General features: G+C 38.5%; 1 protein-coding gene across 4 annotated transcripts in view; it reads left to right on the forward strand.

Annotated features, from left to right (window-relative positions):
- SPAG17 (sperm associated antigen 17) overlaps window positions 1-26,216 on the forward strand; it is a 254,113-nt gene that overhangs the window by 127,997 nt on the left and 99,900 nt on the right. For 3 of the 4 annotated variants that reach the window (XM_070785824.1, XM_070785827.1, XM_070785826.1), the window contains 6 exons: window positions 8,810-8,991; window positions 10,542-10,639; window positions 15,452-15,691; window positions 17,100-17,211; window positions 19,909-20,067; window positions 21,417-21,530. In XM_070785824.1, coding sequence (XP_070641925.1) covers window positions 8,810-8,991; window positions 10,542-10,639; window positions 15,452-15,691; window positions 17,100-17,211; window positions 19,909-20,067; window positions 21,417-21,530 — 905 coding nt within the window. The remainder of the gene's footprint in view (window positions 1-8,809; window positions 8,992-10,541; window positions 10,640-15,451; window positions 15,692-17,099; window positions 17,212-19,908; window positions 20,068-21,416; window positions 21,531-26,216) is intronic. The other variant, XM_070785828.1, reaches the window with a different exon arrangement.

A 26,216-nucleotide genomic window follows, 5' to 3' on the forward strand; every position in this document is an offset into this window, starting at 1 on the left:
TTAGTGGATTCCAAGGGGCTGGGTAGCAGGGCCCAATGGGAGAGAGAGTAGGTCAGAGGATGAAGAATAGATTAATCTACAACCTTGTCAGTCCTTCTGAAGTTAATTCTCTATTCAGCTTTTCTATTTCTTCTTCAATTACTTTTGGAAATTTTTACTTTCTTAAGGAATCATGCATGACATCTAGATTTTCCAGTCTATTAAAATAAAATTAATCAGTATTCCCCAAATAAACATCCATTTCTGAGAGAGAGAGATTAATGTCTGTCTTTATGATTATAGCTCTGTTTCTTCTTCCTGTTCTGCATGTGTACTGTATGTGTATATGCATAATGTTATTTTTTAATTTCTATTTTTATATACATCCTTCTTAAAGGATTGTAACTTATCAACATGATAACACGTCTATCTTCCTTTTAATGCTTTTCACCTTGAATTTAACCATATTTGATATTAATATTATTGGAAATTCTTTTATATTAATAATTTACTGATGTAATGTTCTCAGTCATTTTGCATGTCAACTAGGAATGATGTTTCACTATATTCATGGAAAACTGGTTATAATGGTTAAACTAGTAAGAGAATTATTTTTCTCCTGTAGCAAAAAAAAATCTGTAGTTGGGCATTGTGTCAGGGATAGTGCTGCTGCTCACAAAAATTGAGGACCTAGACTTCTGCCATTTTTATATTCTTCTGCTTGAATTTGACTTTTAGATATATCTCTCTTTTTAAAATTTAAACTTTTTATTTTCTCCTGGGATATAGCCACTTAACAATGTTGTGATAGTTTCAGATGAACAGTGAAGTGACTAAGCCATACGTATACATGTATCCATTCTCCCTCTCAGAGAAGGCGATGGCACCCCACTCCAGTACTCTTGCCTGGAAAATCCCATGGATGGAGGAGCCTGGTGGGCTGCAGTCCATGGGGTCGCTAAGAGTTGGACACGACTGAGCAACTTCCCTCTCACTTTTCACTTTCATGCATTGGAGAAGGAAATGGCAACCCACTCCAGTGTTCTTGCCTGGAGAATCCCAGGGACGGGGGAGCCTGGTGGGCTGCCGTCTCTGGGGTCACACAGAGTCGGACACGACTGAAGCGATTTAGCAGCAGCAGCAGCAGCAGCAGCATTCTCCCTCTAGCTCTCCTCCCATTCAGGCTGCCACATAACACGGAGCATTGTTCTATGTGCTATACCATAGGTCCTTGTTGGTTATCCATTTTATTTTTTATTTTATTTTTTTTAATGGACATACTATGGTCTCTTTATTTAATTTATACACTTATACAGGTCAGCCATTCTATTTCAATGCTTTATTTACACAAATCTGTTGTCATTGTTTAGCTATACAAAGGATTGTGAAAACTATTTTAGATTCTACAAACATGAATAGGCCTTTGTTCTTGAGCTCAGTTTAGTCATAATTCATAAATATTTAAGTAGTTTGGAAAGTATGAATAATATTTTTAAAACTATATTAAAGAACTGATGGAAAATTGTACATATCATTACTAAACTATGAGTTTCATGAGAAATGGTGAATAATTGTGTTTACAGCATTCTCAATTGATACTTTTGAGAAAATATTTATGTTGATAAATTTTAGGCATTACTATTTATACAGCATTCTGAACACCATACAATATAACAAATATTTTAAAAATCATCTTTATATTAGAAAGCTTACAACCTATTTAAGAATTCTATTTTACTGTCATTAATAATAGTGAAGCTTCTACTTATTGATGCTTATGATGTGTCAGACTTGTGTTCAACGCTTTCCATATATCATCTCACTTTGTTATCACAACATTATACAAATGAAGAAGTTGAGGATTATTTGTAAGTAAGTGGCAGATCTAGGATTTGAACCTGAGCCTTCCAATATCAAAGCGGACCTGAATTTTCTATTATTACTGCAATAAAGTATATACTGCTGATACTACTACTTACATTTTTCTGTAGGATTGATGTTTATCTCTTTTATTATTTATCTTTGTACATTTTTACATTTACAAAGATTTTAGATTATATACTTCTTGAAGGATAAAAACATTTTATCATTTTATATTATCTATGAACATAGCAGGTAAATATAGCAGTGTGTACAAGTCCATCTCAAAATCCCTAACTGTCCCTTCCCCCCATCTTTCCCCCAGGCAACCATAAATTCATTCTCTAAGTCTTTTGACTTTGTTTCTGTTTTAGATACACCTCTTTTAAATATCAACTTGAGTTTTTTAGCCACTCTGAGATCTCCTGTCTTTTAAAATATTCTAATAATAATAACAATGTTAATTTTCTTACATCTAAAATAACTTAATATATTCACTTTTACTTTATTTGTTAATATGTTTGGCCTCATTCTTACCATTAAATTTATACAACCCATATTTTTACTTCAAGATTAATCCCTTTCTTCCTTTGTTAGACTCAATTCATTCTTAGCATGTGATTTTTTAAAAGTCATAAATTCTACTTATATTTTTGTAGAAGTTACACTTATCCTTTTAAATCACATTTAAATACTTTTATATAATAGATAGGGTTGCTGCTGCTGCTGCTGCTAAGTCGCTTCAGTCGTGTCCAACTCTGTGTGACCCCATTGACAGCAGCCCACGAGGCACCCCCATCCCTGGGATTCTCCAGGCAAGAACACTGGATGGGTTGCCATTTCCTTCTCCAATGCAGTGAATATTAGTACCATTTCCCAGGAAATGTTAAAATGTTTAACATATTTTCACATGCTCCCAGTGCATCTCCTACCTCCCGTTTAGAAATTGTCTATAAATTTTGTTTCTAATCGTAAAGTAATATTTTTGATAACAAGTAATAGAACTGAATATAAATAATTACTTACATTTAACTATTAATTTTATTCTTTCTCAACTCTTACTTATATCCCATGTTGTCTTTCTTCAACTTTTCTTTTAAGCTCTGGAATACATTTTTGAGTAATTATTTCAGGAAGTATCCCTGGGTGGCAAACTTCCTGAATCACTTTGTGCTGAAATGCTTCTTATTTTGTCATTTCATTTGAAATATACATATCTGTGTTCCGTTATCACAGATCAATTGTAAGCATTCTGGGTTTTGTTTAAAACTATTAAAAGTTTCTAAGAATAAGAGAGTATAATCTGATTTAAGGATTAAAAGGATCTTTATAGTTGCTCTGTTAGGAATAGACTACAGGGACTCGAAGGTAAGAACAAGGAAACTTGTTGGAAGACTATGGCAACAATCCTAGCAAAAGATGATAGTGACTTAGACCAGGATTCGGCAGTAAGCAGAGTGAGACATGATACGATTTTGAATATATTTAAATATGTTTTAAAAAATCATTTGGATTTCCTGACAGTTGGAAGAAGAACTTGAGAAACAAGAGTAGTCAAGATAACTTCAGGGTATTTGACCTGTTCAACTCAACATGTTAACAAGTGTAGACTTACCACCAACTAACAGGCCAAGCAGGAATTCAAGAGACACCTGTAGTAACAGGCAAGTTTGGCCTTGGAGTACAAAATGAAGCAGGGCGAAGGCTAATAGAGTTTTACCAAGAGAATGCACTGGTCATAGCAAATACCCTCTTCTAACATCACAAGAGATGACTCTCTACATGGACATCACCAGATGGTCAATTACCGAAATCAGATGGACTATATTTTTTTACAGCCAAAGATAGAGAAGCTCTATACAGTCAGCAAAAACAAGACTGGGAGCTGACTGTGGCTCAGATCATGAACTCTTTATTGCCAAATTCAGACTTACATTGAAAAATGTAGGGAAAACCACTAGATCTTTCAGGAATGACCTAAATCAAATCCCTTATGATTATACAGTAGAAGTGACATGTAGATTTGAGGAATTAAATCTGACAGTGTGTCTGAAGAGCTATGGATGGAGGTTTGTGACATTGTAGAGGAGGTGGTGATCAAAAACCATCCACAAGAAAAAGAAAGGCAAAATGGTTGTCTGAGGAGCCCTTACAAATAGCTGAGAAAAGAGAATCAGAAGGCAAAGGAGAAAACGAAAGATATACTCACTTGAATGCAGAGTTCCAAAGAATAGCAAGGAGAGACAAGAAAGCCTTCTTCAGCGATCAATGCAAAGAAATAGAGGAAAATAATAGAATGGGAAAGACTAGCGATCTCCTCAAGAAAATTAGAGATACCAAGGGAGCATTTAATTCAAAGATGGGCATGATAAAAGGACAGAAACGGTATGGACCTAACAGAAGCAGAGGATATTAAGAAGAGGTGGCAAGAATACACAGAAGAACTATACAAAAAAGATGACCCAGATAACCACGATGGGATGATCACTCACCTAAAGCCAGACATCCTGGAATGCGAAGTCAAGTGGGCCTTAAGAAGCATCACTACTTGGACAAAGCTAGCGGAGGTGATGAAATTCCAGGTTAACTATTTCAAATCAGAAAAGATGATGCTGTTTAAGTGCTGCACTCATTATGCCTGCAAATTTGGACAACTCCACAGTGGCCACAGGAGTGGAAAAGGTCTGTTTTCATTCCAATCCCAAAGGTAATGCCAAAGAATGTTCAAACTACCACACAATTTCACTCATCTCACACACTACCAAAGTAATGCTCAAAATTCTCCAAGTGAGGATTCAACAGTATGTGAACTGAGAACTTCCAGATGTTCAAGCTGGATTTAGAAAAGGCAGAGGAACCAGAAATCAAATTGCCAACATCTATTGGATCATAGAAAAAGCAAGAGAATTACAGCAAAACATTTACTTCTGCTTTATTGACTATGCCAAACCTTTGACTGTGTGGATCACAACAAACTGTGGAAAATTCTTAAAGAGATGGGAATACCAGACCACCTGACCTGCCTCCTGAGAAATCTGTATGCAAGTCAAGAAGCAACAGTTAAAACAGAACATGGAACAACAGACTGGTTCCAAATTGGGAAAGGAGTACATCCAGGCTGTATATTGCCATCCTGCTTATTTAACTTATATGCAGAGTACATCATATGAAGTGCCAGGCTGGATGAAGCACAAGCTGGAATCAAGATTGCCAGGAGAAATATAAATAACCTCACATATGCATATGACACCACCCTTATGGCAGAAACTGAAGAGGCACTGAAGAGCCTCTTGATGAAAGTGAAAGAGGAGAGTGAAAAAAAAAAAAAAAAGCTTGTTTAAAACTCAGCATTCAAAAAACTAAGATCATGGCATCCAGTCCCATCACTTCATGGCATATTGATGGGGAAACAGTGGAAACAGTGACAGACTTTATTTTCTTGGGCTCCAAAGTCACTGCAGATGGTGACTGCAGCCATGAAATTAAAAGATGCTTGCCTCTTGGAAGAAAGTGAAATGAAATGAAGTCGCTCAGTTGTGTCTGACTCTTTGCAACCCTGTGCACTGTAGCCTACCAGGCTCCTCCATCCATGGGACTTTCCAGGCAAGAGTACTGGAGTGGGTTGCCATTTTCCTTCTCCAGTGGATCTTCCCAACCCAGGGATCAAACCTGGGTCTCCCACATTGTAGGCAGACACTTTACCATCTGAGCCACCAGGGAAGTCTAGACTGCATATTAAAAAGCAAAGACATTACTTTGCTGACAAAAGTACATATAGTCAAAGCTATGGTTTTTTCCAGTAGTCATGTATGGATGGAGAGTTGGACCATAAATAAAGCTGAGTGCCGAAGAATTGATGCTCTTGAACTGTGGTGTTGGAGAGGACTCTTGAGAGTCCCTTGAACTGCAAGATTAAGCCAGTCAGTCCTAAAGGACATCAGTCCTGAATATTCACTGGAAGGACTGATGCTGAAGCTGAAATTCTAATACTTTGGCCACCTGATGTGAAGAACTGACTCATTAGAAAAGACCTGATGCTGGCAAAGATTGAAGGTGGGAGGAGAAGGGGACACAGAAGACGAGATGGTTGGATGGCATCACCAACTCAATGGACTTGAGTTTGAGCAAACTCTGGAAGATAGTGAGGACAGGGAGACCTGGCATGCTGCAGTCCTTGGGGTTGCAAAGATTTGGACATGACTGAGCAACTGAAGAACAGTAACATTACTAAATCCCAGTAAGCAGTAAGACACTGTGAGTTCAGTTCAGTTCAGTTCAGTCACTCAGTCGTGTCCAACTCTTTGCAACCCCATGGAATGCAGCATGCCAGGCTTCCCTGTCCATCACCAACTCCCGGAGTTTACTCAAACTTATGTACATTGAGTCGGTGATGCCATCCAACCATCTCATCCTCTGCCGTCCCCTTCTCCTCCCACCTTCAATCTTTCTTAGCATCAGGTCTTTTCAAATGAGTCAGTTCTTCACATGAGGTGGCCAAAGTATTGGAGTTTCAGCTTCAGCATCTGTCCTTCCAATGAATATTCAGGACTAATTTCCTTTAGGATGGACTGGTTAGATATCCTTGCAGTCCACGGGACTCTCAAGAGCCTTCTCCAACACCACAGTTCAGAAACATCAGTTCTTTGGCGCTCAGATTTCTTTATAGTCCAACTCTCACATCCATAGATGACGACTGGAAAAACCATAGCTTTGACTAGATGGACCTTTGTTGGTGAAGTAATGTCTCTGCTTTTTAATATGCTGCCTAGGTTGGTCATAACTTTTCTTCCAAGGAGCAAGCATCTTTTAATTTCATGGCTGCAGTCAGCATCTGCAGTGATTTTGGAGCCCAAAAAGATTAAGTCTGTCACTGGTTCCATTGTTTCTCCATCTATTTGCCATTAAATGATGGGACCAGATGCCATGATCATAGGTTTCTGAATGCTGAATTTTAAGCCAACTTTTTCACTCTCCCCTTTCACTTTCTTTCTGCCACAAGTGTGGTGTCATCTGCATATCTGAGGTTATTAATATTTCTCCTGGCAGTCTTGATTCCAGCTTGTGCTTCATCCAGCCTGGCATTTTGTATGATGTACTCTGCATATAAGTTAAATAAGCAGGGTGACAATATACAACCTTGACATACTCCTTTCCTGATTTGGAACCAGTCTGTTGTTCCATGTTCTGTTTTAACTGTTGTTTCTTGACCTGCATATAGATTTCTCAGGAGGCAGGTCAGGTGGTCTGGTATTCCCATCTCTTTAAGAATTTTCTACAGTTTGCTGTGATCCACACAGTCAAAGGTTTTGGCATAGTTCATAAAGCAGAAGTAGATGTTTTTCTGGAACTCTCTTGCTTTTTCGATGATCCAGCGGATGCTGGCAATTTGATCTCTGGTTCCTCTGCCTTTTCTAAAACCAGCTTGAACATCTGGAAGTTCACAGTTCACAAACTGATGAAGCCTCGCTTGGAGAATTTTGAACATTACTTTACTAGTGTGTGAGATGAGTGCAATTGTGCAGTAGTTTGAGCATCCTTTGGCATTGCCTTTCTTTGGTATTGGAATGAAAATTGACCTCTTCCAGGTCAGTAAGATGCTGACATATACATAAATGCACAAGCAGCTTAGGTTGTAGTATTTAGGATGAGGGTATTCACAAGCCTGATAAGTTTATAGCAAGACTACAGTGTTTCAACTAATCCAGTGAGTGAGTCAGTTGGTGGTCAATTCAGATGGTACCTATTGTGCTATAAAATTGCCCTATAAAGACATTTTACCATATTACTCTGCAATTAATAGTGCTAAGAATGACTGTTTCTCCAAACTGTCATCAACTTTTGGTATTATCAAGCATTAATCTTTGATTTGGAGGGAAATATCTAATTTTTAATTTTGTAGGTCTTTAATCATGAAGGAAGTTGAAGATTTTTCATATCTTCATTGAATATTTATAAATGACTACTTTGTACAAAATATATTATAGCATATATCTCTATATTATGTTTGTTACATGGGCAGTTTCTGTTCAGTTCAGTTCAGTCACTAAGTCGTGTCCGACTCTTTGCAACCCCATGAATCGCAGCACGCCAGGCCTCCCTGTCCATCACCAACTCCCAGAGTTCACTGAGACTCACGTCCATCGAGTCAGTGATGCCATCCAGCCATCTCATCCTCTGTGGTCCCCTTCTCCTCCTGCCCCCAATCCCTCCCAGCATCAGTCTTTGCCAGTGAGTCAACTCTTCTCATGAGGTGGCCAATGTACTGGAGTTTCAGCTTTAGCATCATTCCTTCCAATGAACACCCAGGACTGATCTCCTTTCCAATAGACTGGTTGGATCTCCTTGCAGTCCAAGGGACTCTCAAGAGTCTTCTCCAACACCACAGTTCAAAAGCATCAATTCTTCAGCACTCAGCTTTCTTCACAGTCCAAGTCTCATATCCATGCATGACCACTGGAAAAACCATAGCCTTGACTAGAGGGACCTTTGTTGGCAAAGTAATGTCTCTGCTTTTGAATATGATATCTAGGTTGGTCATAACTTTCCTTCCAAGGAGTAAGCATCTTTTAATTTCATGGCTGCAGTCACCATCTGCAGTGATTTTGGAGCCCCAAAAAGTAAAGTCTGACATTGTTTCCACTGTTTCCCCATCTATTTCCCATGAAGTGGCAGTTTAGAATCAGTTAATTTTTGAAAAGTTCATTTGCACAATCAGTATCTTATGCACTTGTTGACTTTGAAGTGAAGTGTCAGTTGCTCAGTCATGTCAGACTCTTTGTGACCCAGTGGACTGTAGCCCACCAGGCTTCTCTGTCAATGGGATTCTCCAGGAAAGAATACGGGCGTGGATCACCATTCCCTTTTCCAGACTCAGGGATTGAAGCCGGGTCTCCTGAATTGCAGGCAAATTGTTTACCATGTGAGCTGCCTATTAACTCAGGTGTCACCTGCTGATCTTTTCCTTTTTTAGAAATTATTTGGAACTTGTTGCAAAATCCATTCAAGATTGGATCATAAAAGAAGAAGCTATATATCAGGAAACTAAAATGTCTGATGAAATCAATAAAGCCAAGTATGAGCTGGAAATAAAATCTTCTGTTGCTACCAAAGTTTCCTCTACTAGCAAAATTTATTCTATTAAAAAATCTAAAAGTAAGTAACCAATTAAACTTATATATAAAATCCCAAGACATTCTGCTGTTTACTAATTATATCAAGTCTGTAACTATTTCAGGATTAAAGAGTTGTCCACAACATTTCTGTGACTCTTCACTTTCCCTATAAAATAGAATAGCTGCTTCCTAAATATGATGAGAATATTTGTCTTATATTGATTTGATACTTGTCTTATATTGACCCCACTTCCTGCCAGATTTGAAAGAGTCAATCTGTTGAGATTAAATGTGATGTTAGGGAAATGCCACATGTCTTTATTTTGGTGGGCTTGATAGGTTCGCCTATCTATGGTTTGTTGGCAATATATGAAGTAAATTCAGAGACAGTATGTCTCTGTAAGAATAATTATGGCTTCCAAAGTGAGAATAAAACAAGACCTTCCTTATAAGAGTAAACAGAAGAGTCCCGAGACTAGCTGGGTGGGTTAGAATAACAAATGAAGGGAAAATGAATTTTTGGGGGCCTGTGACATGGATTAGATGGGATGTTGCATCAATATACAGTTGTGTTTTTGTTATTTTCATGGTGTTGATGCTGTCAAGCAGAGAGAAGGTGACGAAAAGAAAAAGGACACTTGATCAATGAATGAAATGTTGATGTAATTCATCTGGAAAATAAAGATATTTTACTGGGTTCAGACAAAGGGAATGAACTCTGTGTAATTATTATTCATTATTTCTGGTAACTAAGTTGAGAGTGATTTCCTATAAAGAAGCAAAACTATATAATTTCCTAAGTTTTTGCAACCTCTATAAAGTACCAGAGGAATTTGTGCTTGGCTTGATTCTAAGATAAAACTTGGCAAACCAAGTCAACGATTCACCTTTCACCAAAATGGTTCCATAATCTGTCCATCAGTTCGGCCTTCCTCCAGGCGGGACAGCACAGGACAGCACTAAGTAATTCAAATACTCGATGGGACTATATAAGACAGGTAGGGCTGCCCTTACAGTTGTATCCAGGTCATGCTTATCTGCTAGTACCAAGGACTATGGGTTGACTGCCTTTTCTTTATTCTGCTTCTGAGCAGAACCGAAAGCTCAACAATTATCTGGGTGTCTGTGGACCAAATTCAGAAAATGGTCGATTTGAAATCAGAGTTGGAATGCACCTGGTAGGTATTACATTCTGTTTGAGGCCTCTCAAGTCAGGACAGATGTAAATCTTCACCACAAAATAACTGTAATGGCAAGAGGAGGTCTTCAGTATGGAAGGAAAAGATAAATTTGTCCTGTGTGGTTTTAAGGGGTTAAATTATGATTAATTAGATTAAAACTCTAGTGAAAGTCCAGCTCAATAAAAGCTTCAGAATCTCAACACATTGAGAATGGAATGTACTGCCTCCACTGATGGCGAGTCGTTCATCCCTAAAAGATTTCATTTCTACTTCAGATGTCCACTCTAGAGATGACAAAAAAAAAAGAATTCAGATATGAGTGAATAGGGCTCTCCTACAACTCAGATGTTTGGTCCTTCTATGAAAATTAGAGAGTTTTACCAAGAAGTTTAATTTTCTCTGGTTATAGGTAACAAAGGAATGAGCAAGACAGAAATATCAGATCAAGAAAAAGACAAAGAAAAAGAGAAGGAAAAGATTAATTTTATTTTAGAAGGCTCTCTCAAGGTAATCCAAAGAAAGAAATATGACATTGACAAATTACAGGTTCAAAATTATTTTTTTCTAGAGCATTTGTGTAAGTATCACAGGAAATGATCCTTTTGCTAAACTCTCAGATAATTGAATCTTCAAGGAAATAACAGTCTCTCCACCAAGCTCACTCCTCCACCAGATGATAAACCTTTAGGGAACTCTGCCAAAATCCAGGGCAGTGCCCCTTGTTCATAGTTGGTATTCTTGCTGCTTCTGTGGCAGTGGTTTGTTTTTGTTTGCATTTTTATTGGGATTTTTAATCACAAAAGTAATACATGCTTTTACAAGAAATCTTAACCTGGCTGGCCTAAGCTCCTGAAATCAGAAACAGTAAAAATTTGGTTTGTTCTATGCTCATACAAGCATGCATGCACAAATGTAAAGAAAGTTTTCATGTTTGGTCTTGGTTTAGGTTTGATATATATATATTTTTTTAACTCTGCCAGATACTTTTTTCTCTTATCAGTACATCCTGAATATCACTTCCAGACAGTATCGAGAGATCTAACTTATCTTCATAGCATTATATTAGTGTATGATTTGGATGTACCTTAATTTATAAAACAATTTCCTTATTAATAAATGCCAATTTTTTATATACAGAAACACTCAACTTTTATCTGGTCAAATCAATCATTTTTGGCCAAAATTTAGGAGACACTGCCAGATTTTGGCAAGGATGTGAAGTAAAGCAAACTCTCCTATACTGCTGAAGTATAAGTTGGTACTTTCACTTTGGAAAATTGGGCATAACTACTAAAGTTAGGCATACGATTTCTCTTGAACCTAATAATTTCACTCCTAAGTACATACCTGATATACTTATGCATGCACGGGTGCACCAAGACATACGGACACAATTGTTCTTGCAGTGTTGTTTTTAACTCTCCCAAACTGGAAACAATTCAAATATCCATCAATAGAAAGTCTAGAATGGTTTACTCATGTGATGAAATACTATGCAGCTCTGGAAATGGCCTATAGCTTACAGAAGTATGTATGAATCTCACAAACATCATAGTAAGAAAAAGAAGAGAAAGTTAAAAGACTATATATTGATAATTATATAAGATTTCACTTATAGAAAATTTTAAATGGCAAAGTGCCAGGGTCCAGCCCCGGCTGATCCAGGGTATTCAAAGTGGGGACGGCGTCGGCGAGGATCAGGATACAATAGCTTCAATTAGATATTAATTAGAGATGTAAAGAGTAATAGAATGAGGATAGCTCAGCAGGAAAATTCAGTGGAGAAAAGAGGCTGAGTAGCTTGGTTTACGCGGGAGACCAATAAAACTTCAAGACAAGAAGCTTGCACCACTTACGTAGGCCGCAGGTGTCCTTCCGTTCTCCCGAAGGAGAGGAGACACTGAGGCCTCCCTGGTCGGATCTTAGAAGCCCAGGCATAATTAGTAAGCATGGCAGGTTCTGCGCTCCAGATGGAGACTCAGCCCGAGTGAGAGAGAGAGTGACATGGGGAGACCAGTATTTCGAGAAACTGATCCCAATTCTTTATTTTCCATGGTCTACTTTTATACACTGAGATGTTATGCAAAAGTCATGCGGGGTCAGCAGTCCTGACTTTTATCAAAGTCAGGTGCTTCATACAAATATATACAGAGGTCTTAGAGGTGTTACATCATCTTCTGGCCAGGGGGCCTGCTGACAATTTATGACCCTCTCCTTGTGACAGCAGTCAGTCAACCAGGACACTTATTTCTCCAGGGGTGATTATTCCTAAAACAGACACCACCCAAATAAAGTTACATTCCTATAGGGTGCGGGTATAGTGGGTTTTAGTTAAGGAAAGAATTTACTTAGCCTAAGGTCTAACGTGATTAATATCAAAGGTTAATACTTATTTCTTCTATATATTCATTACTGTGTGTAAGGGCAGGGGATATGGAGACTTAGCAACAAGCATTGGCTCAACAAATGAAAAACCCTTCACCAATACAATTTCTAATCAGCCCATTATACTTATACTAATAGTTTTCTAACTTTTCTAAGGAACCTGTTTTTAGAAGGTTTAAAGCATCTCATGCCTCTCACGGTTGGGAGGCTGTGAGCAATCACATGTGGCCGGACAAGCCTGTCAGGCAGGCTAGAGAACCTTCAGAGGAGTTTGTAGGTTAAAACACTCTTGTCACGCCCAGGAGTTTTTATTAACTGGAGCTCTAAGTTAACTCCTTCTCCGAAAGAGGTGGTGGGGGACAGCCCCCCGTAAAGTCAGAGGTGTAGATGAGCACAAAGTAGTAAAGTAGGCAGGCTCTGGTTGTGGGGGTAGATGCTCGAGGAGTTCCAGGGGGACTCCTGAGGCTCGATCCCACTTTTGCGTATGTTGAGCCTCCTTCCTCATGACCTTTGCCACGGGCCGAGTGCCTCACTCTGGCCCCCAACAGCAAAGCTTAAAGCTAATGTATTAAAAACTAGGATGATGGTTGCCTTTGGGGCAGTCCAAGTGGGTAGTAGTTGAGGAGAATGAAGGGGGCTCCTGGGGAGCTAGAGATCATCTATTGCTTGACCTGGTGGTACTTTTACAGGAGTGCTTACATACGTGCATCAGGCGCTCTGTCATGTCTGACTCTTTGTGACCCCATGGACTGTACCCTGCCAGGCTCCTCTGTCCATGGAATTTTTCAGGCAAGAATACTGGAGTGGGTTGCCATTTTCATCCTCCAGGGGATCTTTCTGACCCAGGGATCAAAACTGCATCTTCTCCTGCACTGCAGGCAGATTCTTTACCTGCTAAGCCATCAGGGAAGCCCACAGTAGTGCTTCAGTTCACTTCAATTCAGTTCAGTCGCTCAGTCGTGTCCGCCTCTTTGTGACCCCATGAATCGCAGCACGCCAGGCCTCCCTGTCCACCACCAACTCCCAGAGTTCACTCAAACTCACATCCATTGAGTCAGTGATGCCATCCAGCCATCTCATCCTCTATCCTCCCCTTCTCCTCCTGCCCCCAATCCCTCCCAGCATCAGAGTCTTTTCCAATGAGTCAACTCTTCGTATGAGGTGGCCAAAGTATTGGAGTTTCAGCTTTAGCATCATTCCTTCTTGGTGGTAATTCATTCAGATGTTCACTTAGTATTTGTGCTCTTTTTGAATGTATGGTACTGCTGCTGCTGTGTCACTTCAATGTATGCTATAGCTTATCAAAAAAAAAAAGTTTTTTAAATATCTGTCATTTTTAAAAATGTTTTTAGGACTTCTATGCTTTTGATTCCATCAGGTTGATTCTACCCTGAGTTTATGTTAACTTTCATCCACTCTCTTAGAATATTTTCATAGATATGCTTTTCATATTCAGAGATCATTAGAAATGATCTGAAATACGTTTTTGTAGTGTAATGTAAGTGTCTTAATTTTTCTTTGCCCAGATGGACTGTCATTTCACTAGTACCATTTGATTAAATGTAATATTAATGCCCACCTCTTAAACTAAATTGGAATGTTGATAATGTCACATATTAGGTACCCATTTTTAAATCTATTTTTAAAAATCCCTATAAAATGATAAAAGACATATTCTAAGCTCTTCTGAACACTGGAGTGTTTAGTGTTTGTGTCCTTTGAAATTCATATGCTGAAAATCTAATCACAATGTGAAGGTATTTTAATCCATTTTTGAATGCTGAATCCTGTTTCAGTCACCCACTTATTTATTCCTATACAAGTACCATACTATTTTAATTACATTAGCTTTGTGGTAAGCTTATACATTGGGTAGGCAGGAATTGATTTCCCCATCTCCATCAGTGTGCAGTTACCCTCAAAATGTTGTTGGTTAATATTGGAGAGCCTCCCTGGCTTCTTGGTATTAATGGTAAAGATAAATTACATGGCAAAATATATGTTTGCTGCTTATACTAAATTTTAAAGTACCTGTTGGTATTGAAACTAATATCTCTTGGGGCTTTTTCCTTTATTTAGGAGATACATTGAATTATGGGGATTGATTTAACAGTATGAATAACCTTTGCATTTCTAAAACAAACTTTCCTTCAGCTTTTCCTAAAGTTTAGTCCTTATCCTACAAAACCACATATGCCATAATTGCTAAAATATCTCTGGAAGAGGAGAGAGTTAAAATATGTATGTTTTTGTTCCATCCTAACTGATCTTTGGCAGTAGAACCTAGGAATTTTAATTTTTAGTAAGCTCCTGGGTCCATCTTTATGTACATTATTGATGAAAATTATAACACCAGTTTTTCATGGCATATTATTATTTTAATAAATAACTAGATTTGACCTGATAGTATTTTATCTAAAATTTTTGTGTCTAAGATGATTGAAATTATAGGCTTTTATATTGTTTTTAGCACGCATCACTATTAAGGTTATGTTGGCTTTTTAAATTTAGTTGATACACAGTATTATATGTTATATTACAATGATGATTTAATACCTTATCATTTTTGAAATACATTATGTTAGGAATGTTTCTTTGAACATCTAGTCTATCATATTGCCGGTTATTTAGAACCTAAATTGGGGATTTGACTCATGTGGAAAATATAGGAGGCAGGGAAACCAGCTAAGAGGCTGATGCAGTAGTTCAGGTTAAAGATAAAAAGAAACCTGAAGTTAAAGAAAAAACTGCAACAGAGGCGAGTGAAGAAGCTGCAGTGAGAGAATCAAGGATTGTATGACAGTCTCTAGTTCAGTATTTTGATCCATCAGAGACATAGCTTATAAAAATTCACGTAAAATGGTCTCCAAAGTGAACCTGAGTGGGATCAAATTTGTTTCAAAATCCTGTTAAATGTTTTAAATGTGTTTACAGGCCTGGAAAGAAGAACAAGATCGGTTAGCTGAAGAGGAACGCTTAAAGGAAGAAAAAAAAGCAGAAAAGAAGAGTAAGGAGGCTGTTAAAAAGAAAGGCAAGGAAAAAGTAGAAAAAGAAGATAGTAAGATTTTCAAGAAAAAATCTTTTATAAAGGAGAAATTGAAAGAAGAGCAAATGAAGATCCCGGAAGTAACAGAGGAGCCCCTCCAGGAACCAGAACCTGAGAGAGTTTACCCGGTAGAATCAATTTTCTAAAAAGCCCCTTTGGGTTATTCCTAATTGTTTGGGGGAAAACTCGGCTTCGGTGGAAACAAGGTTTTCAGTCTTCACTGCCGTCAGAGAGGCCCTGGGGTTCCTGCCAGTTTGGGTGATCTCACACCTGCAATCCACCCTCTGATACCTGGAACCTTCCTTGCAGCCAACTGGCAAGACAGCAACACCCTCAGGCCAGTTTTTCTTGAGTGCCATGAAGCTAGTTTTCTAGATGGAATTTTGGCACAAAAGCATTCATTTAGGTGTATGTAAATAAGCAACTGTGATAGGTCAAATGTTACCAAACTGAACTTGGGTCGACTTACCCACACACAGTAAAGCCAAGCTACTGACAGCGGGTTGTTGTGAAGGAAAGTGCAGCATTTATCGCAGGGTGCCAAGCAGAGAGTCCTGGACTCAAAGTAGCTGACTCCCCAGTGGGTTTCAGGAAAGCAGATATAAAGGCCAAGTGAGGGAGGGGAGTCCCAGGCTACATGATCAGCTGTGCACAATTCTCTAGTTGATGGCGAGGTAATAGGTCTTAGGGGTAACAGAGTCACAGGGATTAACATTATCAATCCTTAGATGTCAATAGGTCTGGGGGCTACTGTGCTTATTGTCATCAAGTCGTTAATTTCTTCCATTTAGTGGGAGTTTTAGCATCTATTAAACAACTCAGGAAATGTGCATGAGATACTATTATCTAGGTACTAAGAGGAGCTAAAGCAGAGGATTTGAGGGAGGCAGTCTCTCCTGCGAAGGCCTCATAGGGTCCTGAGCACACAGAGGTTGGTTTTATCTGACTTAGATGACTGGACTTGCTGGGGGCATTGGGTTGTCTCTCTGTAGGCACCCACATTTCTTGCCTATAGCTTTTACCTTTCCCAGTCTCTCCCTCAAGCAGTTTTATGAGAAAAACATAATGGGCAAAAATGAGGGGAAAAGTAATAGTCCTCATCCTTTCTAGTTACTACTCTGAGCCAGTTGTTCTCAAGCTTTAGTATATAATCAGTGTCACTTGGAGCTATATTAGCCACAAAGTTGGAAAAGTCTTTAACACATGACCTTCTAAAGTGTAAAGTTAAAAAAAAAAAAGTGTAAAGTTATTAATATTCCTCAATATATCAGTTCACATTAAACAGAAAGTTAATAGCCAATGAAAGAAATTGGTTTCTCTTCCTATGGTATTGTGAAGATAACCCAATGAACAGAGTTTAAAATCATGAGATAAAGAGGCCAAAGATAAGATGGACACTGGCCTCTGAGTCTAAAAAGTAATAGACAAATCCTTTAGCAAAAATAAGGCTTATGGCAACTTGAAGTGGCTCACACAGATGACCTAATCTTTGTCAATGGCCATTCCACATTCAAAGCATGATGTTTTCTCTTCTAGTTTCATGGATACAACATGGGAGAAATACCCGTGCAAATCTCAGGAACAAATTATTATCTGTATCCTTCTGATGGAGGGCAAATTGAAGTAGAAAAGACAACATTTGAAAAAGGTACCATTTGACAGCAGCTGGTTAATGGCTTGGAAGATATTAGCCCATTGCAGATCACTGTGGGGGCTTGTCCTCCTGACTGTGATGGGTGAGAGTAGTGATGTGCCCCCAGTAGCTCATATATGCACCACGTTTGCCATCTTCAGACTTCACTCTTTTCTGTTATAATAGCCTCTGCAAGGCACAGGCCGCCTCGAGGTTAGCTGGACATACTAAGACAAATGTTCCATGATATGAAAATATTGCTATAGGATTGGAAAATAATAGTAACTGCAATAAACTAATCATTACTTAATAATGTTAATTACAACAGACAGTGTTATCTCAGAAACCAAGCACATACTGTAAATTTAGAGCCAATTCCTGGTTTGGTCTTCTGGAGCACAGAGCTTGGGGCCCTGCCTCTGATATCCAGTTATTTTAGATATAGAGTAATTGCCTCTGTATTCAGAAGTCATTAGGTGAGAGGGGATCTTGCAGAATGAATTGAGGCAGACCTAGGCATGTCCTAGGAAAAGGACATACATTGTTCCCCGCAAGGGAAGAGCAGATCTGGGCTCTAGGAAACTTATCAAGGATATCTCGTAGAGCTTCTCTTTTTACTGTGCTTTAAAGATTTCTTAGGATGGGTTTGAGGACCTGGGCTTTATTTAAACAACTTATCATCTTGTAGGGAGCAATGGTTGCTGAGAGCTGGGAAGACTCAGTGGGAGGGAATGTGAGAAGGATCCTGTTTAATGTCCACAAGATTATGCAACCCAACAAGGGCCACCAAGGCTGCTCCCACCCACGCTCTGCCTGTGACACCAGCCACCCCTTCTCACCTCCTACCCTTCCTCCACCTGCCATCCCTCTCTTAGTTTTCCTTCCTCCCTCCCTTCCTTGTCATCAAATGACCATAATTTAATGAGGAAATTATTACAAGAGTGAGAATGCTATTCCCTATGTGGAATCATGGCTCAAGCATCATTAGGTAGTAATTGCCACATCAAACAAAAGATCATACTAATGATTTTTTTTTAATTTTATTTTTAAACTTTACATAATTGTATTAGTTTTGCCAAATATCAAAATGAATCCATCACAGGTATACATGTGCTCCCCATCCTGTACGATTTTTAAAATAAGAAGGCCTGCAAGTTATTCAAATTATTTAAAGAATGGTTGTGATACAACTTCTATCAAATGCCAGACTTTTTACTATATAAAATTTGTTTATTTAAAACATGAAAGGGATTTTTATTATAGATGTTGTTTAGTTGCTAAGTCATTTCCAACTCTTGTGACCCCATGGGTTGTAGCCGACCAGGCTCCTCATTTCCCAAGCAAGAATACTAGAACGGGTTGCTATTTCCTTCTCTCATTAATAGATTGATATACATATGTATTTATATTACCATATGTTTCAGTATTTAGTATTTTGAATATCATCCCTAGGTGTAGAGTATAATTAGTGATAAAGATGAAACTCAGAATCACATAACTGAGAAGAGCACTAGACTCTAGTTTTATAATGTTATGTTCTGTTTTCAGTAACTGTTCTTCACTCATCAATATTTTCATATGCATATAATGTATGGAGAAATGTGAAAGTGGGCTTCCCTGACAGCTCAGTTAGTAAAGAATCCTTCTGCAATGCAGGAGACCCTGGTTCAATTCCTGGGTTGGGAAGATCTGCTGGAGAAGGGATAGGCTACCCACTCCAGTATTCTTGGGCTTCCCTTGTGGCTCAGCTGGTAAAGAATCTGCCTGCAATGCAGGAGACCTGAGTTCAATCCCTGGGAGAAGGGATAGGCTATCCTTTCCAGTATTCTGTCCTGGAGAATTCCATGGACTGTTTAATGTATATAAGTTTCATATAGTTCATATGCTATCTGAAAGTATACTATTTTCATCTTAATCCTATCAACTTTGAAAGATGATCATTCAATGAAAGTTGAAAAGCCTGGGTGAAAAAAAAAAGAAAAAAGCTGAAAGAGGAAAGAAAGAATGAGTCAAGACACTGGAAGAAAGAATATGTTTGGGAAATTCTTCAGAGGGTAAAGCATCTGCCTGCAATGCAGGTAGACCTGGGTTCGATCCCTGGGTCAGGAAGATCCTCTGAAGAAGGAAATGACAACCCACTCTAGTACCTTTGCCTGGAAAATCCCGTGGACAGAGGAGCCCTGTAGGCTACAGTCCATGGGGTCTCAAAGAGTCGGACACAACTGAATGATTTCACTTTCACTATGTGATCTTAATAACAACTACTGTAACTAACATTCATGCAGTTCTTTGTAAACTGCAAAATCTTTTCACATTAACCCTGGCATGTGATTGATCATAAAGTTGAGTATAGATGAGGAGCCTGGCGGGCTACAGTCCATAGGGTTGCAAAGAGTCAGACATGACTGAAGAGCGACTTAGCACACACATAACCTTAGCTCAGCCAATGTATTCTCCCTTCTGTAATTTGATTTTAGGTGTGAGCAGAAAATCTGAAAACATTTCCCTGATCCACCTGCTATTTCTTCCTGGAATCCTACCATTACTTTATTCCTTTAGGTATCTTTTTATAAAAATGGCGACATCCCTAGGTATTTCCAGCCCTGGCTTACATTCTATTATGTAAATTGGCTGCATTATTTTGAGGTTTTATTACAGAGTTTAATGGGGCATCACCATCAGCCCACTTTCTATCCCATGATTCTTCCCCAGGTCCAACATTTATCAAAGTGAAAGTGAAAAAGGACAAGCACAATTTTTTAATTCACTTAAGAGACCCTAGGAAAATTGTGGAAAAGGAGGAAAAAAAAGGGGATTATCTTTCAGAAGATGAGAAAGAAGAGAGAGAAAGAGAGCAAAACTTTGAAGCAGGTAAACAGCTTCGTCTTTGTGGCAGTGTATCAGTACTTCAATAGGTCAACCGCATCCATCTAGCAGAAACACAGGTATCCCCAGCAGGTAGCATGTGTGATTTTTCTAGATGATAACTGAAGTGTTTTGCTATCTTCTGTATATACATTTTCCATAATATAATGTGTATATATAACACATTGTATACATAACTGATCTATAGTGGGCTGCTTCCTTGGTTTTGCCTCCTCTGGGAACCCAGCTTTTGATTCCAGCTGACATGCAGGCTACCTCGCCTGGCTATGTTTATGCAGTAACACTGAGTTTGCAGTATCCATCCTGGCCTGAATTTTATTTTATGCACTATACCATGTGCAGTCTCTAGGAGTCAGGTCCTCATTAATCAACTCCTACTTGAAGGTTTGGCTTCTCTTCAATGTTGATTGCAAATGATGGAGTTTTTATCTGTGCTCTTATCACTTCATTCTCCCTGTAGTCTCAGGTTTCTCAAGTTGCAAGGACAAGAAAAAAATCCTAAATTTGAACATGAGCATCTCTACCTGCTTGTAGGTGAGAGTTCCAAATGGATGTCCATTAATCATACACCATGAAACTTCCTAATTACACCATTTAACGTCTCCAGGCACCTTTGACTGGAGAAATCAATTGCTTCTCACCCAGTGTGGGTTATACCTGCAAACGAAAATGAGTTAATTAATAAAATGCTTTAAACACAAGTTAATAATAAGTAATAAGATCAGTAACTAAATCTTGCTAACAAATTTAGTTACGGTCTCAGTACTTTCTAAATTCAAGGTAAGAATACAGTGTTTGACAAGTATGAATGTACCCAAGAACATTTTAGTTTTAAAAATAAAGAAATTTTAATGGCTTTCCTGTGTTTTGCCAGATATAAAAATACATGGTTTAGTATAAAAATTAGGAAATATAGGAATATTTTTAAAAGATGACAGTTGCCCATAAGTCTACCACCCTAGAAGTAACCACTATTCACAGTATGTTTCTTTCTTTCTTTATCATGATGTGAAAGTGAAAGTTGCTCAGTCGTGTCCGACTCTTTGCGACTCCATGGACTCTACAATCTGTGGAATTCTCCAGGCCAGAATACTGGAATGGGTAGCCTTTCCCTTCTCCAAGGAATAATGAGCAGTTTCCTATTCATTAAATATCCTCTACAAACAATTTTTCAATGATTTCATAATAATTCATTGGTGTATATTTATATATATAATTTACTTAATCATATCCTTGTTTTAAACATATTTAGATGATTTCCACTTCTCACTGAATTTTGCTTACTTTTTTTTTTGATAAAACAGAAATGTCCTTGATTCAATTTTATCTTTTAGAAGGATCAAATGCAGAGAATAAAGCTGTCAGCAAGTTTGGATCTTTTTCTGCCACCTTGGAAAATGGAATCTGCCTTTCAATAAGTTACTATGGATCAAGTGGATCAGCACCAGGTGAATTAAACACAACAGAAAGGATAAATGTCCTGTGACCAAGGGCAGCTGCCCATCCTCCATCTGCTCACTTGTTGATAAACATGGTCTGATTTAATGCCCCTCATTTCCTGAGCAGTGGGAGTATTTGTGTGTGTACATATATATGTGTATGTACACATGTCTGTACACATATAATCTTTCACACATAGAAAATAACAGTGGTTTGGCATTTTAAACAGCATTGATCATACGTATAATCTCCCATATAACCACATATACATACATATAAGTTATCTTTGTGAACTAGCCCATGAAAATCAGTCTGTTAGGTGGTGACAAAACCAGCATGATTGGCTGAGGAATCCTCTTGATTTTCTTCAGAATAATATTTCTCTGAATCCTGTGTTTGTGGAACTTCTCACTGTGCCTCAGAACATTAGTCTTAAAGGAGCCATTCACTAAACATCTTGAAGGATTTATTTACCCTTCTCTCAATAAACAAATTCTCCAACTGGAAGCTAGTTCCTTACAAACCACAAAATAACCTGTCACTTTACCAAGAACCAATTAGGAGAACTTGTGGGTTCTCAGGCATTTTATAGGGATCTATCCACAAGATGTTAAAAAAAAAAAGCTTTATAAAATGAAAAGGTAATCCTGATGCTGTGCTTCCTTACACTATGTGGGAATCTCTGTGATCAATTATCTGCCTGACCATGTAGATCCATTTCTCTAGAGACAGGATTCCTATGGATCATTAATCCACATTTCTTACCTTTAGTCCCTTAGTGAACTAAATTTGTTAGTATTTTTGCTTTTGTTTGGGTTTTGACCTTGAACTTTGCATTTTGATTTATTTTTAATCCATTTGGAGAAGTCATTTGGTGCCTAGCAAATTATGTATTAAAATCCATGATCACATACAATCACTAATCACACCCCTTCTGAACAAGGTTATCAATTTTTTACATTAAGATATTTACATTCTACTCTCTATCAACTATACTGCTGCTATTTCTTAAGTTATTTCCTTATTCTCAATGAATCCTTAAATTCATATGTAATCTTTCGGTTTAATACAGATGTTCCTCATTTTAGGTTATAGATATTGCATTTGAAAATGTTTATAGAGTAGATAAGAAGTATTGTTTTAGTTTCTGTATATTTTTAAAAAGTTGAAGGCATGGGTCTTTGTAAAAAAACATTATAAATTCCTTAAGGATGTATACAATATTAATATTTAAGAACATTTATCTACTAATGGCTAAACAAATTTTCAACTCAAGTCTCCCATCTTAATTCAATATACACAGCTCTCTGGAGCTTATTCATTTTGCTTAAATGAAATTTTATGCCCACTGATGATGATACTACTTTATGCTTCCAATTCCCTTCTCTCCCCAGGCCCTGGCAACCACCATTCTACTCTTCAATTCTGTGAATTCAGCTATTTTAGATACTCACATAAACGAAATCAGGCAGTGTTTGTCTTTTTGTGACTGGCTAGGGCTTCCCTGATAGCTCAGTTGGTAAAGAATCCACCTGCAATGCAGGAGACCCTGGTTGATTCCTGGGTTCGGAAGATCCCCTAGAGAAGGGATAGGTTACCCACTCCAGTATTCCTGGACTTCCCTTGTGGCTAAGCTGGAAAAAAAAAAATCAACCCACAATTCAGGAAACCTGGGTTTGATCCCTGGGTTGGGAAGATCCCCTGGAGATGGGAAAGGCTACCCACTCCAGTATTCTGGCCTAGAGAATTCCATGGACTGTATAGTCCATGGGGTCGCAAAGAGTCAGACACGACTGAGCGACTTTCACTTTATGTCACTTAGCATAATGTGCTCAAGGATCATCCACAGTGTTGCACGTTACCGAATGTCCTTCTTTTTAAAGACTGAATGGTGTTCCACTGTAAGTACACATCACACTCGAACCATTCATCTGTCAATGGGCCTTTTGTATTATCTCCACAACTGGGCTCCCCTATGCTTTTTGTGCCTTTCAGTTCCTTGATGATCCATGTTATCTCTTATTGCCCATGCTGTGCCCCTTGCTCAGAACTCTTCCTCTTGCCATATATACCACCACTTTCAACAGTGAACTTCCTCCCATGCTTCAGGACTCAGTTTACAGGTTACTTGCTCTAAGAAATGCTTCACTCATGTGAACTGAGTCTTTGGAGGTGAGTGGAACTTGCTTAGGCAAAGAATCAAAGGAAGGGAATTCTATACCAGGAGCAGCATATGCAAAATCTTAGTAATATAAAAGTGTGGCACATTTGTAGAAAAACAATTGCACAGTATAGTCAGGCCTCCATATCCCATATCCATGGGTTCTGTATTCATAGATTTGACCAACCTCAGGTTTAAAATATTCTTTAAAAAAATTCAAGAAAATTTCAAAGAGCAAAACTTTGCTCCCAAATTGGCCATATGCCAAGCACTGTGCTGAAGTCAGGTGAATGATGGGATGTGTAGGCCCTCCCTACTGTGACCTCCAGCCATATCACAGATCCACAGTCTCTCCAGTGCTCATTATATGAGCATTGTTCTTCTGGCATTTTGCTTGTTTGCTACACATGTTATGTGTGTATGCTTGGTTTCTGTGACAAATAGTTCCCAGTAGCAATTAAGTGGTCAAAGCAATCCCACAAAGGCCAAGAGGGGGCACAAAATGCTATCTCTCAACAATAAAATATAAACCTTTAGATTTTTTTTTCTTTAATTTTATTTTATTTTTAAACTTTACAATATTGTATTAGTTTTGCCAAACATCAAAATGAATCCGCCACAGGTATACCCGTGCTCCCCATCCTGAACCCTCCTCCCTCCTCCCTCCCCATACCCTCCCTCTGGGTCGTCCCAGTGCACCAGCCCCAAGCATCCAGTATCGTGCATCGAACTGGACTGGCAACTCGTTTCATACATGATACTCTACATGTTTCAATGCCATTCTCCCAAATCTCCCCACCCTCTCCCTCTCCCTCTTCGACAGAGTCCATAAGACTGTTCTATACATCAGTGTCTCTTTTGCTGTCTCGTACACAGGGTTATTGTTACCATCTTTCTAAATTCCATATATATGTGTTAGTATACTGTATTGGTGTTTTTCCTTCTGGCTTACTTCACTCTGTATAATAGGCTCCAGTTTCATCCACCTCATTAGAACTGATTCAAATGTATTCTTTTTAATGGCTGAGTAATACTCCATTGTGTATATGTACCATAGCTTTCTTATCCATTCATCTGCTGATGGGCATCTAGGTTGCTTCCATGTCCTGGCTATTATAAACAGGGCTGCGATGAACATTGGGGTACATGTGTCTCTTTCCCTTCTGGTTTCCTCAGTGTGTATGCCCATCAGTGGGATTGCTGGATCATAAGGCAGTTCTATTTCCAGTTTTTTAAGGAATTTCCACACTGTTCTCCATAGTGGCTGTACTAGTTTGCATTCCCACCAACAGTGTAAGAGGGTTCCCTTTTCTCCACACCCTCTCCAGCATCTATTGCTTGTAGACTTTTGGATCGCAGCCATTCTGACTGGCGTGAAATGGTACCTCATTGTGGTTTTGATTTGCATTTCTCTGATAATGAGTGATGTTGAGCATCTTTTCATGTGTTTGTTAGCCATCTGTATGTCTTCTTTGGAGAAATGTCTATTTAGTTCTTTGGTCCATTTTTTGATTGGGTCATTTATTTTTCTGGAGTTGAGCTGTAGGAGTTGCTTGTATATTTTTGAGATTAGTTGTTTGTCAGTTGCTTCATTTGCTATTATTTTCTCCCATTCTGAAGGCTGCCTTTTCACCTTGCTAATAGTTTCCTTTGTTGTGCAGAAGCTTTTAAGTTTAATTAGGTCCCATTTGTTTATTTTTGCTTTTATTTCCAATATTCTGGGAGGTGGGTCATAGAGGATCCTGCTGTGATGTATGTCGGAGAGTGTTTTGCCTATGTTCTCCTCTAGGAGTTTTATAGTTTCTGGTCTTACATTTAGATCTTTAATCCATTTTGAGTTTATTTTTGTGTATGGTGTTAGAAAGTGTTCTAGTTTCATTGTTTTACAAGTGGTTGACCAGTTTTCCCAGCACCACTTGTTAAAGAGATTGTCTTTAATCCATTGTATATTCCTGCCTCCTTTGTCAAAAATAAGGTGTCCATATGTGCATGGATTTATGTCTGGGCTTTCTATTTTGTTCCATTGATCTATATTTCTGTCTTTGTGCCAGTACCATACTGTCTTGATAACTGTGGTTCTGTAATAGAGCCTGAAGTCAGGTGGGTTGATTCCTCCAGTTCCCTTCTTCTTTTTCAAGATGGATCTTTTAAAAAGTGACAAGTGCCTTGCTGAAGTGGGCTGTAAGGTCACTAAGAACAAATGCAACATTCTCACAGTAATGCAGAAAGAAGCTGAAATTCATAGAAGTGTTAGATCTGCCCCTACAATGGCAAAAATGGTCTCTCTGGTTCATGCCAAAGTGCTTGCAAAGACAGAAAGCATTTTGTGTGTAGCTAAGGGCCATGGCGTGAAGCATGTCCCTGGGGGTAGCGAAATTATGGATGAAAGAGCACATAGCCTCTGTGAGCAGTGCTGTGGGGAGGTGAGGAGATCAAGAGGAAGGGGCTTAAGGGTCTTAAGAGATGGCTGCTTAGGTAGTAGAGTGTTAAAGGTCCCTCAAAAAACTTAAAGGTCATGGAACAATCAACATTA

Source organism: Bos indicus, chromosome 3, assembly GCF_029378745.1.
Source record: "Bos indicus isolate NIAB-ARS_2022 breed Sahiwal x Tharparkar chromosome 3, NIAB-ARS_B.indTharparkar_mat_pri_1.0, whole genome shotgun sequence".
NCBI lineage: Eukaryota > Metazoa > Chordata > Mammalia > Artiodactyla > Bovidae > Bos > Bos indicus.